This window comes from Motacilla alba, chromosome 2 (assembly GCF_015832195.1).
Source record: "Motacilla alba alba isolate MOTALB_02 chromosome 2, Motacilla_alba_V1.0_pri, whole genome shotgun sequence".
NCBI classification, from domain to species: Eukaryota; Metazoa; Chordata; class Aves; order Passeriformes; family Motacillidae; genus Motacilla; species Motacilla alba.
The window spans coordinates 90931170-90945740 of record NC_052017.1 but is presented as its reverse complement, the minus strand read 5'-3'; the positions used below and the strand labels follow the sequence as shown (position 1 = coordinate 90945740).

General features: G+C 37.1%; 1 protein-coding gene across 3 annotated transcripts in view; it reads left to right on the top strand.

Annotated features, from left to right (window-relative positions):
- Positions 1-14571, top strand: part of LOC119697115 (dynein heavy chain 5, axonemal-like) — a 146413-nt gene that overhangs the window by 105158 nt on the left and 26684 nt on the right. For all 3 annotated transcript variants that reach the window (XM_038127309.1, XM_038127306.1, XM_038127308.1), the window contains 7 exons: positions 1579-1749; positions 2168-2546; positions 3653-3924; positions 5833-5997; positions 9728-9995; positions 11210-11331; positions 12518-12865. In XM_038127309.1, coding sequence (XP_037983237.1) covers positions 1579-1749; positions 2168-2546; positions 3653-3924; positions 5833-5997; positions 9728-9995; positions 11210-11331; positions 12518-12865 — 1725 coding nt within the window. The remainder of the gene's footprint in view (positions 1-1578; positions 1750-2167; positions 2547-3652; positions 3925-5832; positions 5998-9727; positions 9996-11209; positions 11332-12517; positions 12866-14571) is intronic.

Here is a 14571-nt window from a genome sequence, read left to right as displayed (position 1 = left end):
GTTGTTGTCTCTTCTGTCTCAGTAAGAGGTGAATGTTGTGGTGTAGATAGTCAAAGCCAATGGGATTCTGAAAAAATTAGTTCAAAGACACAACATGAACAGAGATTCTGAATAACAGGTTTTCTATTACAAAGAGACAACTTTAGGATCACTGAGCTGAAGTAATAGATTAAAGGAACCAAGACATTCTTGAAGATTGGTCTTGTGATCAATGAAATATGATCAAAGAAGTGTTTATTCTTCTCAGCTTTATAGGTTGATCCTGTAAATATAGAAAAAAAAATCAGCATATTTTTGTACTTTGATAATAGAGTTGCTGCCACTATTTGTGTTCAGAAAAACTATTATTTATGTTACAAGTATGGTTGTGAAGTTCCCTTGCAAACAAAAACTTGCACCTGGTATATTTGCTAATTTTCTGAAACATACCTTTTACAGGCTTGTAAATAGTATGGGTAAAGTGTCTGATCTTAAACAAAACCTTATGTGGAATTTAAACATGTAGTTAGATGTATTTTTGAGTGTTTTGTGGAAATATTCCTTTTGTGTAATTTTTTTTTTTTTTGCATTATTGGTATAGAAAGAGGAGTAAATGTAGAAAGCTGAATTACTGATGCTTGAGCCATTCCCCTCTTTTGGGATGCAGTCACATGTACCTTCCACAGAGCTACTCTCTGTAGCCATAGAACATATTTCAAACAGGTTTCCAAGTGAGGTGTTTGTAAAAATAAAGAAATTTGTCACTTCTTTGAAATGCAGGAGAATGTCTCCTGTACTGTATAACTCTGTACATGTCCTTTTTCTCTAGTTTGATATGCTGACAAAAATGAAAATAAACTGAAGCCATAGGTGTAGATAGACTATTATTAACAATCCTTTTCTTACAGGAAGGTTGACTGGATTGATTAAATAAAGACAGCCAGCAAAAGCATCCCTGAGCTGTGCAGACTGTGCTGTATAGATGCCTCATTTCACTTGGCGTTGTGTTGACTTGTCTGCCTTTTTTCCCTTGTCATTGTCTGTCTTGTAGAAAGGGCAAAAAAATCCATATGACATAGATAATAATTGTAACATTTCCTGTTTTATAAGCAGTAGAGGATTGTATCTTTCAAAGTCACAGAATGGTAGAAATTAGAAATGGAAAAGGTCATCCAGTCAATTTTGCTCACAATGTAAAATCCAGCCATACAAAGCATTTTTCAGGCCTTTATCTGATTTAATTTTAAGTACTCGATGTAATGTGGCTTTTATCACTTGCCATTGGAAACTATCTTTAGTGGTTTGTGTGCTGTACTATGAGGAAAATTTTCCTGGTAATTCAGATGTGTTTTCATTCTCCAGCATTTATGCTTCATTAATCAAGTACATACAGGATGCATATAAATTACTTTACTGTATGTATTCAGCATGCATATAAATTATTTTAGTACAGGAATATTTTGAAATATTTCAGTATTTTATGGAAAAGACAACAAAGTCCCCACTCTGACATGCACGAAATCACATCTTCTGTGTCTTTATAAGGAATCTTCTTTTTAATTGACATTAAATATTCTATGGCAAACTTCTTGAATACAGGAACTGGAAGCAGAAAGAATCAAATTGATGGAAGAAGTGACATCCAACAAGAGGAAAATGCAGGAGCTTGAAGATAATCTGCTGTGCCGTCTAACCAGTACAGAAGGCTCTTTGGTTGAAGATGAGTCTCTGATAGAAGTCTTAAGGATCACTAAAGCAACAGCAGAAGAGGTGAATTTTGAATTCATTGCAGATACATTTTGTAATTGTAACTTAAAGATAGTATATATAAAGATGTATGTATCTCTTTTCATTTCTGTTTTATTTTTTTTTTCAATTCAGAGCCACTATATGACAAATAAGTAGTCGAAACACTCATTTTTTCTTCATAAAAATTGGAAAATTAAACTGCTACCTGGATACTGTTTATATTCTAGGCATATTTTGCAGGTGTAAGTTTGAATCAGTTCCCATTTTGACAGGAGTTGGAACACATGAAGACACACTATCTGTGTTGAAACATTGGCAGGGGGAGGCAAAGCTCAACTAAAAATATTATTGTTGTCTTAAGACCTTTTGTTTTTGCTTATGTAGTATAAATCACAAGTAATACAGCTTAATCTTCATGGTCTTTTCCATTAATTTTAAGGTCAGTGAAAAATTAAACACAGCAATGGAGACAGAGGTGAAAATCAATACTGCACGTGAAGAGTATCGGCCCGTGGCAAGTCGTGGTAGCATCCTTTATTTCCTAATTGTGGAGATGAGCTTGGTTAATGTCATGTACCAAACATCTTTAGGGCAGTTCCTTGGCATTTTTGACCTATCAGTGGAAAGATCTCGGAAATCTCAAATTCCAGCAAAAAGGGTAGTTTATATAATCGAGCATCTCACCTACGAAGTCTTCAAGTACACAGTTCGAGGGCTGTATGAAAACCACAGGTTCCTGTTCACATTGCTGCTGGCACTGAAGATTGACTTGCAGGCCAAGAAAATTTCACACACTGAGTTTGAGACACTGATCAAAGGTAATTTCTCTAAAAATATTCCTGTTTACCTATGTCTGTGTACAGCCAAATTCAGATTTTGCAGTACTTGCATTAACAGTGTGTTATATCCTGTGGATCTACTTGTTTTTAACTTGTGAATGAAAGCATATACAGTCCAAGAAGGAATTAAGAGACAAATTTTCCAAAACAAGAGCAATATAGATTATTTGTTATCAAAATAATGCTTAGATGAGGATAATTTTTACTGTTATACATTGAAAAATGGGAAAAAATTAGTCCATTACTTGTTAGAGAACTTATAGCCTCTACTGTCTGCCTCTTTTTCAAGTTGCCACATATCTGTGTCTCTGAGATTGTAGACAATCAGCAAATGATGGCTGATGAACAGGCATGTAAATGCTGTATCAGGCTTAAGTATCAGCACAAAAAATTGGAAGCTCGTTACATGTTTTAAAACACTTTCATATTGCATTGTGTTATGTCATCACTGTATGTCACTACTCAGACACAATGACAAAGAAAAATTTGAGTAAGGTTTATAAAATTTGATGGGGGTTGACCTCACTGAGGTCTCCAAGATAAGATAAACACAATCTGGTACAAAGACAAGTACAGTCAGGTGCTTGGCATCCAAATATCTCAGTTTGTTTGGCAAACACTGAGTGACTGTTCAGCTGTGGCTCAGCTGTGCTGGGTGTGCAAATGGGCATGAGGCTGAGTGGTGGTTGAGCTAAGAGGCTGTTGATGTTGCAGTCCTGGAAATGAATGCATCATGTACTTTCTTATTCTTTAGCACAGATGAAAGGAGGCTGTACTAACCATTATACATCTGCTCTGAAGAACTGGGTTTGAGTACGCTTTTAGGTGGTCACATTTTATTCCAGCTCCACAGATAGAGTAGAAGCAGCACAAAAATTAGTGGGATATCAGCTTCGGGAGGAGCTGAGACCGATTTCCAATTAGGTCTTTGTTAAGTGTTTCTTCCATGCAAATATTACATTTCCATATCCTGGTTTGCATAAAATGTTACTCCCTGAATTATATAAAACCAGTATTTTTTGTTACTTGTAATTTTTTCTGTTTAACAATGTTTGTTTTCCTCTATAATACTTTTCACTTTGCAGGAGGTGCCAGCTTGGATATGAATTCTGTGGAACCAAAACCAAAAAAGTGGATCCTTGACACGACATGGCTCAATCTTGTGCAGTTATCTAGCTTGTACCCTTTCAATCAACTTCTGGTGCAAATTGTTAAGAATGAGAAGTCTTGGAAAGCCTGGTTTGATGAAGAAGCTCCTGAAAAATCTGTTATTCCTGATGGTTATGACAACTTACTGGATCAATTCCATAAACTGCTCCTTGTCCGTAGCTGGTGCCCGGATCACACTGTTGCCCAAGTAAGATACATTTTTGTACAATGGTTATGCCATGTGATGTCTCCGGAAGAACTGCTAGTTCCAAACTTACATTCTCTGAATTTCTTGTTACCATAATATTTGCTGCTATTTGGAGTGAGCTATTTTGAAAAATCAGATATTGAAATGCTCGTAAAAAATATGGGTGAAAACACTTATTTATTTAATTGCAATGAACTGGGAAGCAGAACATGAAACAAATTGTGTTGGAGCTGCAAGAATACCATTGTTTTGGGGTGGTGCTTTCACAGTCGAGTCATGCAACCTGTAAAGAGGTTGCATTCCTCTGGTGAATCAAAAGATACATCCCTGTTCTTTTTCACAGAAGTGGTGGAAAAAGAGCAATTCACTTTTATGGCAGGTGCACTAAAACAGCAGATAAACTGTTTACTTACCCTCTCTACTGAGGAAGTAATAATTAAGGCTGCCTTGTGGCAAATGTCATAAAAGAAACTGCACTAAACTAGCAGTTTCTTCACAGTTTGTGATATTTTGATTTTTCTTCTCTATGTAGGTGTAAAAGAGATGCATGAGCCTATGAGTAGCCTCTTTTCATGTCTTTTTTTCTTCTTTCTGTACTGGAAAGCAGTAGTTTTTCTTTCCTGCTTATATCAACTTTACATGTTACATGCTGTGATAGCATCTGTGCTGTATTTGAGGGATACCATATTTTCATGGACTTCTTTTTCAACAAGGCTCGCTCCACTCTTTTTTGTTTTCTATTCTTCACTCAGTAAGTAGGAGAGACGTATTGGAGCTCCAACTGCCATAATTTAAACAGAGCAAAATAATAAAGCTGCTACTGCTTATTTATCAAGTTATTATCTATCAACAATTATGTATAAATGAGTTTATCTAATTTAACCAATTTGTTATTGTCTTGTACAAACATCTATGTAAAAGAATGTCTCTGAACGATGGTTGCAAAAAGAGGTCATTATTTTAATTTTTGAGGAGAGAGGGAATCTCTATTTTTGCTCTTTTTTTATCTCTTCTTCCCCTACTGTGTTCTCCCAAGTATCAGAAATTTTACCTGTCTAGGAACAAAATTTACACTTAATAGTGGGTGACTGAGGGTTTTTTTTTCCCTACAATTGACATCTTCTTCAGTCCACCTTGTTCCTTAGCACTTCTCTTCATCCTGCATGCCTCAGAATCTGTGAGAGTCAATACACAGTTAGGAAATCACTTCAGTCAAAAAAGAATTTCATGCACTAAGGTGGCTTTAGAAGTTCTTTTAGAAAATGTCTGTGAAAAGAAAAAAAATAGAGGCATAAAGAAGGTTTGACCTTTAAGGATCAAGTCTGAGCTAAGTTTATGTTTTGTAGAAATAGATATTCAGCCTAAGAGACTTGAATTGGATAACCACTGGACAGGAGAATTTGTTTGAAGTTCCAATAAATATATGGGAGATTGTAACTGGGTCAGATGAAAGATCTGTCTAATCCACTATGCTGTAGAGACAGTGTCAACAATACATACTTAGAGGAACTAAAAATGGAACCGGTATAGAGAAACTCCTTTATTTGGCTATCCACCAAGTTTTAACAGGCAGCAATTTAGAGGCAATATCTGGGATGTCCTCAGAGCTGACACTGGATCTATTCTGCATGGATTTTTTTCCCCAGTTCTTTAAAAAACCCATTTAGCATTTTCTACCAATAGTGTTCACAGGTAGGCTGTTGTGTGAGCAGAATTCTTTCTCATCTGTGTTTGAAGTTTGCTATCTGAGAATTTCAGTGGTTGCCTCCTGTGGACAAAAGCCGAAAAATTAAAGTTTAGACTGTCATTGCTTTCCAATGTAGATGTTGGTAAATTCCACATCACTAATTATTACAAAGCTTAAAATGGTAAAGATAGATACATTTTTCTGGTAATTTTTTTTTCCAGGCTCGGCACTACATTGCAGAATCTCTTGGAGGGAAATACGCAGAAGGATTTATTCTTGAAATGGAAGAAATGTGGAGAGAAAGTGGCTGTCGAACACCTTTGACATGCCTCTTATCAGTGGGGTCTGACCCCACTGAAAATATAGAACGTCTTGCAAAATCAAAGGTATCCTCCTAAACTGAGTTTGCTAGAGCTGATAAAGAAATTTTTAACTCTTCTTTGCACTAGAAGTGGAATTTCCACTTTTTCAAGGTGCTCTGATAGTGATATTTATATTTGTGCTAGTGTTCTCTGCAAGTTAATTTTTGACCAGTAGCCAAAATGCATTTACTAGGAAATGAAAATGTTGCAGTCCTGCTTTTTGCAGTTGTTTGATTCCAATGAGATCCCCGTCTTTTCCAGCAGACTACGACAGCCCACTACTTAGGAAATGTACTAAGCTATGAGAACAAAGCAATATTTGTGGTTTAAATTGTGTTACATTCATGGTAGGAGCTGACAGTAATGATGATTACAAGAAGATACAGAAAAAAATCATAATTATGGTGACAAGAGGAATTAATTTTAACACCCTGGCATTCAATCTGTGCACTTGATGGAGACATTCAACATTTCCTACAGAACAGCATCACTTTAAGGCACTCTGTGTTCTGTTTTATGGTTTACAATGTAGTAGCATATCAAATTTTCCCAAGTAGTTATTTACTTTAGATCTCCATAAATTTTCCTCCTCGTTAGAATGCATCTTCATTTAATGGTGCAGGATTTTAGAATACAGTGAGTAAGACATGCAAAAGTGGGGGATCCACAAATCTCTTCAGCTTATTAATTAGAAAGTGGAGACACTAATTCCATTTGAAAATCAGGACCCTTATTTGTCTGTCTGTGTTAAAATGGCTTAAATTATGACCCAACTCTCACTCAGTGTTTAAATCTAGGAATCTTAAATCTGAAGTCATTAATTTGATCCCTGTCTTCTGTCAGACCAAAAGGATATTGCAGTCTTAATATGTTTTCATGCTTCCGGGAAATGTGAGGAAGTGGAAAGTGAGGAAATGGAAAGTGAGGTTGTGAAGGAGCTGAAGGGATTGCCTTGTTTATTCACACATGGCTTATGAACAAGGCAACATCAGCTGGGCTGTCACAACGTGAAGTTCAGCTCTAGTGTCACCTGTAAATGTAAAGTCAACCACACTCTTTAACTGTAAGGTTCTTTTCCAACCTCTTGAAGTAAAGACCTAACCACAGAGCATATAGAAACTTTTCAATATTACAAAAGCCATCCTAATGTCACAAAACAAAATGCAGACACAGATGTTTTCAAAAATAAAAATGTGTATAACAATATGGAACTTGAGGAGCATTTCAGCACTTCTTTAGTTTTTGAAAAGCTTACCTAGAAATAATTTTATTTTCAGAAATATTTTCAAGGGAGCTTTTGTTTATTTTGCTAATATGTCAACAAATAGTACTTAGTTCCCTTCTTTCTTTGGTATTTCTCTGTTTTTTTCCAGATTAAATCTTTAATATAGGTTGGTTTTACCAGGGACCTGATCTTGAAGAAGAGTGGTGGTGGTGCTGGGTTTTTTTTCTTCTTAATGATAAAAAACTTGGGCCTCTTTTTTCAATGATTTCCCTGTTACAGTCATGATTTGTAGTCTTAAAATGGATTTCCAGTGCTAATGGTGTCTCTAAGTATGATATTAACAGTATAAATCAGCTATCTACTGTTGGTAATGTTCAAATTTGTGTCTAGAATTTATTTTTCACTCTAAAATTTAGCTGTTCAGGTGGCCCTCTCCCAAAGAAATGAGAACAGTATCTGTGGTTACTGAGCTATGTAATCTTGTTTATAAACCAAACAAGCTCTACCTTAAAACTAGTTGCATTTATGCTCCCTTTACTTTCACTTTAGGATGGTGTGAAAATTTAATTTTCAGGATTAAAATGAAGTTTCTTTTGCCAGCACTTTGACTTCATTAAAATCAGATTTTTTATAAATTGTAGAGATCATTTCTTCTTTTAGGGAATGATGCACAGAGCCTTCAACAGAGCTGTCAGGGCCACTGCAGTGACTAAAATGCCAGCATTTTCATCTGGATAGTGATACATGAAGATGATATAGATATGCTGATATGACTCACTATTGAAAGTAACACTCTGTATGCAGACATTTGATAGAGTTCTTTCAGAAGGAGTAAAATGAGGACAATTCATGGTGAAAAATATTTTTTTCCTTCTCTCGATGTTTCTATAACCTTTAATGATTGTACATTTCAGAGGCAACATTGCTGAGAGGAGCAAATCATGAGTAGATGCTTTGTTAGGGAATAATGTATCTGCTGAATATTTATGCTCTCTTATGCAGGGATAGTCACAGTGTTTGACTTACAGGAGTGCTGGCTGTACTCAGATGCATCTTAGAAAAGGTAAAGTTTTTTGTTCTCTGGCACATAGCCAGCTTCACAGGCTGTTCAGCTTTGCTTCTTTTAGCTACAATTTCAGGTTTCACTGACCTGGGAGTAGGATTTAACTGCTTTCTTATCTTTGGCATTCTCGTGTCCTTAAATCTTGCCAGGATATGGGGGATCATATACAGCAGCTGTATTTATACTGTTCCGTAAAATCAGGTCAGGGCCCATTCTCTGACCCTGAGGCCAAATGACCCAGCACAGTTTGTGTCCATATGCTTAACCTTCTTCTCCTGCAAAAGGAGGGCAGCCTCCTCCACGCTGTTTAGGAGTGGATGTCTTCCTTCCTTTTTGTTTCACAGTAAGAGAGTCTGAGTGGCTGTACAGGTCAAGACTAACCTTTGTAGCTCTCAGCCAGCTGAAGATAGGCCTAAATTGATAATGCAGCTCATTGCTCACTGCATGAGGGATACCCAGCTGCAGGTCTTGAACATGAAATTCTCCATGAAAAAAAGTCTCTTCATCAATTCTTTCACGCTCAACATGTATGCAGAATAATATGTTTAACTGGGCTTGATCTGTTTTTCCTTGGCAGGGGTCAGGCAGCCAACCTGAGCCAGACTCAAAAAGAACAAGAGTAGCAAGAACAATAAGCAAGAGAGGATCTTGCATGTTACTTACAGACTTGTGTGGTCCTGATCTCAACCTTATCTTTTTCAGATCTCTTAGTGAGAGCCTTTATCCTCCTCTGCTTTTCTGAACAACTGGTTTAACTCTCCCATAGCCTCTGTAGAAGATGCCATAAAATTCCAGAAATTTATGTTTGCATTTTTAAACTTTCTCTCTTCTGAATCTAGATCTGTTCTAGATTTGCTTGAGCTAGCAGATCTCCAAACTGGAATCCTCTGAATCAGTGGCTCCACAGCTGCCATTTAACAAAACAGGATGTTTCCTGAGTGATGCTTTAGTGTGAACCAATCTTTCCTGTCCTACCTGCTTCATCAACAGCTCTCTTTTAAATGAAATATGTTCAGGCAGTAAAAAGTCATCAGAATTGTTGGGTTTACATTGTGTGTTAATTATTATCTGAAGCCCTAATATCTGCTCATCTCAAGATAGTACATTATAGTAAAAAGAATGGTCAGGGTGTATTTATTTCTTGCTTTATTTGAAAAAGTGGTGAAAAAGCTGAAAAAATGTTTCAAGTGTCTTATCCCATAGATATTGTTAGACCAGCAAAAAAAATATGATTTCCAGTGGGTGTAGTTTTCTTCCAATAGGTGGAAGATAAGAGGAGCTTGAAGGGTTTTGCTTTTTTTTGTGGTTTTGTTTTCTTTACTTTGTTTTAATATAATCAGTCTCCACAGATATTAATGTCTTTCTTTGTGACAGAATGTCACTACACATGGATCTACAGAAGCAACGCATCACATGTATGACTCCAAGGAACTACATATAAAATAAACTTTCTTTTTTACCTTTAGAACATTCCATGTCGTGCCATTTCGATGGGTCAGGGTCAGGAAGTCCATGCAAGGCACCTGTTAAATCAGTGCATGCACGATGGAGGATGGCTCCTTCTACAGAACTGCCACCTTGGCTTGGAATTTCTTAATGAATTAATGAACACCATCACAACAAAGGAGTCTGTGAATGAAGATTTCAGAACCTGGATCACTACAGAGGCTCACCCAGAGTTTCCTATTAATTTTTTACAGTCCTCTATAAAATTTACCAATGAACCTCCTCAAGGTAGGAATGACTTCCCTGCCCATGAGAGAGATTGCTGGTGGTCCAGGAAGGTTGGGCAGAAAGCAATGTTGGCTTGACTGTGCAGCTACTTGAAGCTGTTAGTCTTGGACATCACTGACCTATGTTCCTGGGCTTCCCCTGGTCTTCTGCACCTCCTTACACCCAGAATCTTTCCCCACTTCCAGGATGTTTCCTCATATTCAGATGTTCATCTCCTGCTTTCTGAGCCTCTAAGCCCCCAGCTTTCCTAATCTAAGGAGTCTATATGTGGAAGCACTATATGAGATCTGCATCTTAATTGGCAACCTGGATATTTTGAAAAGCTATTTGTTTGAATATTGCTCTACGCAATCTTTGTGAAGTATGAACAAAAGCAAAAGTACTTTTATTGTGTCATATGAAGTAGGATGACTTTGACCATCTTTTCACTGCACTTAAAATCTGCCCTTCTAGACTTGTGTGAAGCTGATTACGTGGAACGTATCATAAGAGGGACCTGATGTCAGTAACTCATGCTTGGGTTGTCTGCCCAAGGCAAAAGATGCTTGAGTAGCACTGCCTGAAAACATCCGGGAGCAGTCGAGCTTCTGTGTTCCATGGCAGCTGAGGCTGTATCAGTATCAACTGCCTAAAGCTGTTCCTGGGATACGAAATGTCACTGCTCAAACAAACCTCCCCAAGTATTAGTATTTGCACTATGAATTTAGGTTCTGTTCTCATCACCTAGGTGCCTGCAGGCCAGCTGAACAACCAGCATGCAGAATTTTGAGATTTTTCTAGGAATCAAATTTAAGTAACATTATCTTAAATAAAACTAAAATCTCTTATTATAAGTAAATAGCAAAACAAACTCTCGGATACCTAGTGCTATATTTCATATGATGCTACGTGTCTTTTTTATTGCCATATAGTTGCTAAATAATTATGTTTCTATTTCAGTTGTTTATGGGATCATTTAGAATATGATTACTTAATTTTAAATCCTTTCAGACTCTTGAAATTAATTTTTTGTGTTATCTACCTAAAACAAAATGTTATTGAAGTTTGCCTGCTATGACCAGCTGAACAGATATTTGATTCTAAGACATGATTTGAAGGTATAAGTAAGATGATACTGCAAATTGGAATAGAGAATTATGCTTAACAGAGGTTGGACTTATGGATTCCATACTTTTTTTTTGCTAATGTGTTACATTTTTATATTTACTTTCTAGGTGTGAAAGCTGGCTTAAAACGAACATACTCAGCTGTTACTCAGGATCTGCTGGGAGCGAGCAAAAGGCCACAGTGGAAACCATTGCTGTATGCTGTAGCATTTCTTCACACAACTGTTCAGGTTTAAAAATATATTTCTTCTCTTCAGTCATAAAGCCATGTTTCATTTATTAATGAACCTTGTTATTAAGTGAGAAACATTTTTAAAGGGAAGTCCCATGTTGGCAAATTAACCCAAATAAAATAAGAAAGAGAACAACTTATCGCTATTACTGCAGCTGTGTTAGAACTTATAGTTTTGTTCGTGTTGATCCTGTACCTCCAACAGGGATGATATTTATTTCAGAGGAAAAAAAAGGACAATCAAGTAATGATCAATTAGAGTACTCTTCTATTAAAGTCCTGGTCAATGACTGTGTGATCTGTCTTTCCGCTAACTGGACTCTTACTAATATTTTAACTCATAAAAGCATATCAAAGAAATTTACAATCTATAGTATGGAAAACCATAGTCTCAAAATGCTGCATTCACAATGAGAAGGTGTAAGAGGGTGAATATAAATCCTTTCTGTTGCGAAACCTGTAGGAGGAAATGAAAGTAGATTTTGGGTCTTGACTTTCAGGACTTCCATTAAAGAAAGTGCTTTATGGATTAACCACAACTTTTCATCATCCTATCAATAGATTTTGCAGTACTCTCAGTTTATATTTGGAGCCTGGCTAATTTAGCTCTGTGGCATCCATGCACTGATACATTATGGTCCAGTGGAAGCCTGTGTTAAAAGAAAAACGCTTGCAATTACCAGATATTACCCTAACACCTATGTACTGCCAGCTGAGTGTGTAGATGATTCACTAAGATGAAGTCAGAAAAACTGCAGTTTTTCCTACTTGCATCTGCACCATGCAGACACAGCAGGGATAGGAACATAAGTGATAGGAATATATCTAGTCCATAGGAAGACCCCACACAATGATTATGGCTGATGATTTTGAACACCATTGCCTCAAACAGTAGCCTAATTTTTGAAATTCAAAAGCTACGGTTCCAGACTCGGAGATTTAAAAAATACTTTAAAAAGAGGATTTTTTTTTCTTTGTGAAAATATTAATATTCATATTCTTTGTTTGTACAAATTTAGCTATTTGGCCTTGACTGTGTTAAATGCATTTTTTTAAAGTTGGTGAAATAGAGTTCCAGCTAGACTACTGCATTCTTAACATATTTCATGAATTCTTCTGCACTTAAGCTTTCTTCCCAATTAATACCAATCAGTGTTTTACCTTTAATTCTAACTATTTTACAGGAAAGAAGAAAGTTTGGCCCATTGGGCTGGAATATTCCTTATGAATTTAATCAGGCAGACTTCTCAGCCAGTGTGCAGTTCCTTCAGAACCATTTGAATGATGTGGGCATCAAACAGGGAGTGAACTGGAGCTGTGTCCACTACATGCTTGCAGAAGTGCAGTATGGTGGCCGTGTGACTGATGACCTTGACAGGGCCCTGCTGAATACGTACGCAAGAGTCTGGTTTGGAGAACACATGTTCAGTGAAAAATTTTGTTTCTACAAAGGCTATGTTATTCCAAAAGGGAATACAGTTGAAGACTATCTCCAGTACATAGAGCAGTTGCCAGTGATTGATACACCAGAGGTAAAATATTTTAATATATTAAAGGGAGTTTTTGTCAGATGAATAACTTAATGAGGTTTTTTTCAGAATCAAGTATGCATTGGTCAAGATTAGCAGGCAGACCATTATAGTGGATATTCAGGGTAGATCTGCTGACCAGGAAGAGGTAGATGAGGCCTTCTTCAAACAATTGGAAAAAGTCTCATATTCGCAGGCCCTGGTCCTTATTGAGGACTTTTAGCAACCTAATTACCTTCTGGAAGGTTGATACAGCAGTTCAGTGTCTAAAACCCTGTTGGAATGCTGTAAAGATGGAGCTGGAGCCTTTTTGATAATATCCAATGAAAGGAAAAGAGGCAATGGACATAAACTAAACAACAGGAATTCCATCTGAGAACAAGAGAACTGTTTTTTAAGCGGAGGTGGTCAAACACTGGAAGAGTTTGCCAAGAGATATTGTGCAGTCTTGTCTTTGTAGACACTGAAATCCCAACTAGACACTGGCCTGGACAGCCTGCTCTATTTTCCCCTGCTTGAGCAGAGGATTTGGGTTAGATGACCCTTAGAGGTCCCTTCCAAACCAAACTATTTTGTGGTTTCACAATTCTGCATGGGATTGAGCAGACGTGCAATCTGAGAAATAATAAATGTAAAAAAGCCCTATGGTCTCATTTTGAAAGTTATAATTGGGAGTTTATTCCATGTTGACAACAAAAAGATGTGGATGTTGCCGTGAATTGATGGGGTAGGGTGCAGGGTAGCTCCTGGTTGTAACCAGTTTTACATGACCCAGTGTGTGCATATCACAGTGGTCACAGGGACCGGAGGATGGTGAATTTCTGCTCCCTCCAGTACAGGCACACATGCTGAAGTTAGTTAAAACTGAAACAGAAGAGAATGCTCTGGAAAATTGAAACAGAGGTGAATGGTCTGGATTTCTGTCTCATTTCTATTAAGTTGATAAATGCCATTGGAAATAAGTTCCATTAAAATTAAATAGACTGAGTGGAATAGAAAAAACTGGTTTTCACTTACTGATAATGTTCTGGCTGAGAGGGTGCAAAGTTTCCAAGGTCATAAAATAAGCTTGGAAAGTTCTGAATCTCTGAAGATAGTGAGACCAGAATGTAAAGGTATTTGTGCCAGCAATGATGTACCTTTTCCAGGTGAGAGTAAATGCAGACATGATAATGCATCACTGGGATCCATTTGAGCCCAGCTCATGAAGTGGTTCCTATCAGTGTGTGAACACTGGTACTATCAGATTTCAGGTTCTGCTTTCATGGATCTGCTCTTTTAAGCACTTGGGAGCCTATCTCACAATGCTGCAATGTATTTTTAAAGTGTTTTGATGCCTGTAAAAAATCTGTATGGATGGTTTGAGGTAGGGGAATTTTACCTTTGGCTTTTATGTAAATAGGAGCAAGTCCTGGAATGCAAACATCTTTTTGTTCTTCACATTTTCACTCGTTAAGCAGAAAGCTGTGACTTTCTTCTGTCATTCCAAAATCTGTCAAAATTGCTCATGAAAACCTTTAACCTTTTAATCTCCCAATCTTCTTCGTTTCACAAAAGATACTGTGCTAGTCCAAGCAGTGTATCCTTGATTCATTCCTTTTCCATTTTCAGTTAAGAAAGACTGAATTGGCCTGCTTGCAGTGTCCTTGCTCCTTTGATGAAATTTCATCCTCTGAGCAGAATGAGCACTGTCTTGTGAGAAGGGCAAT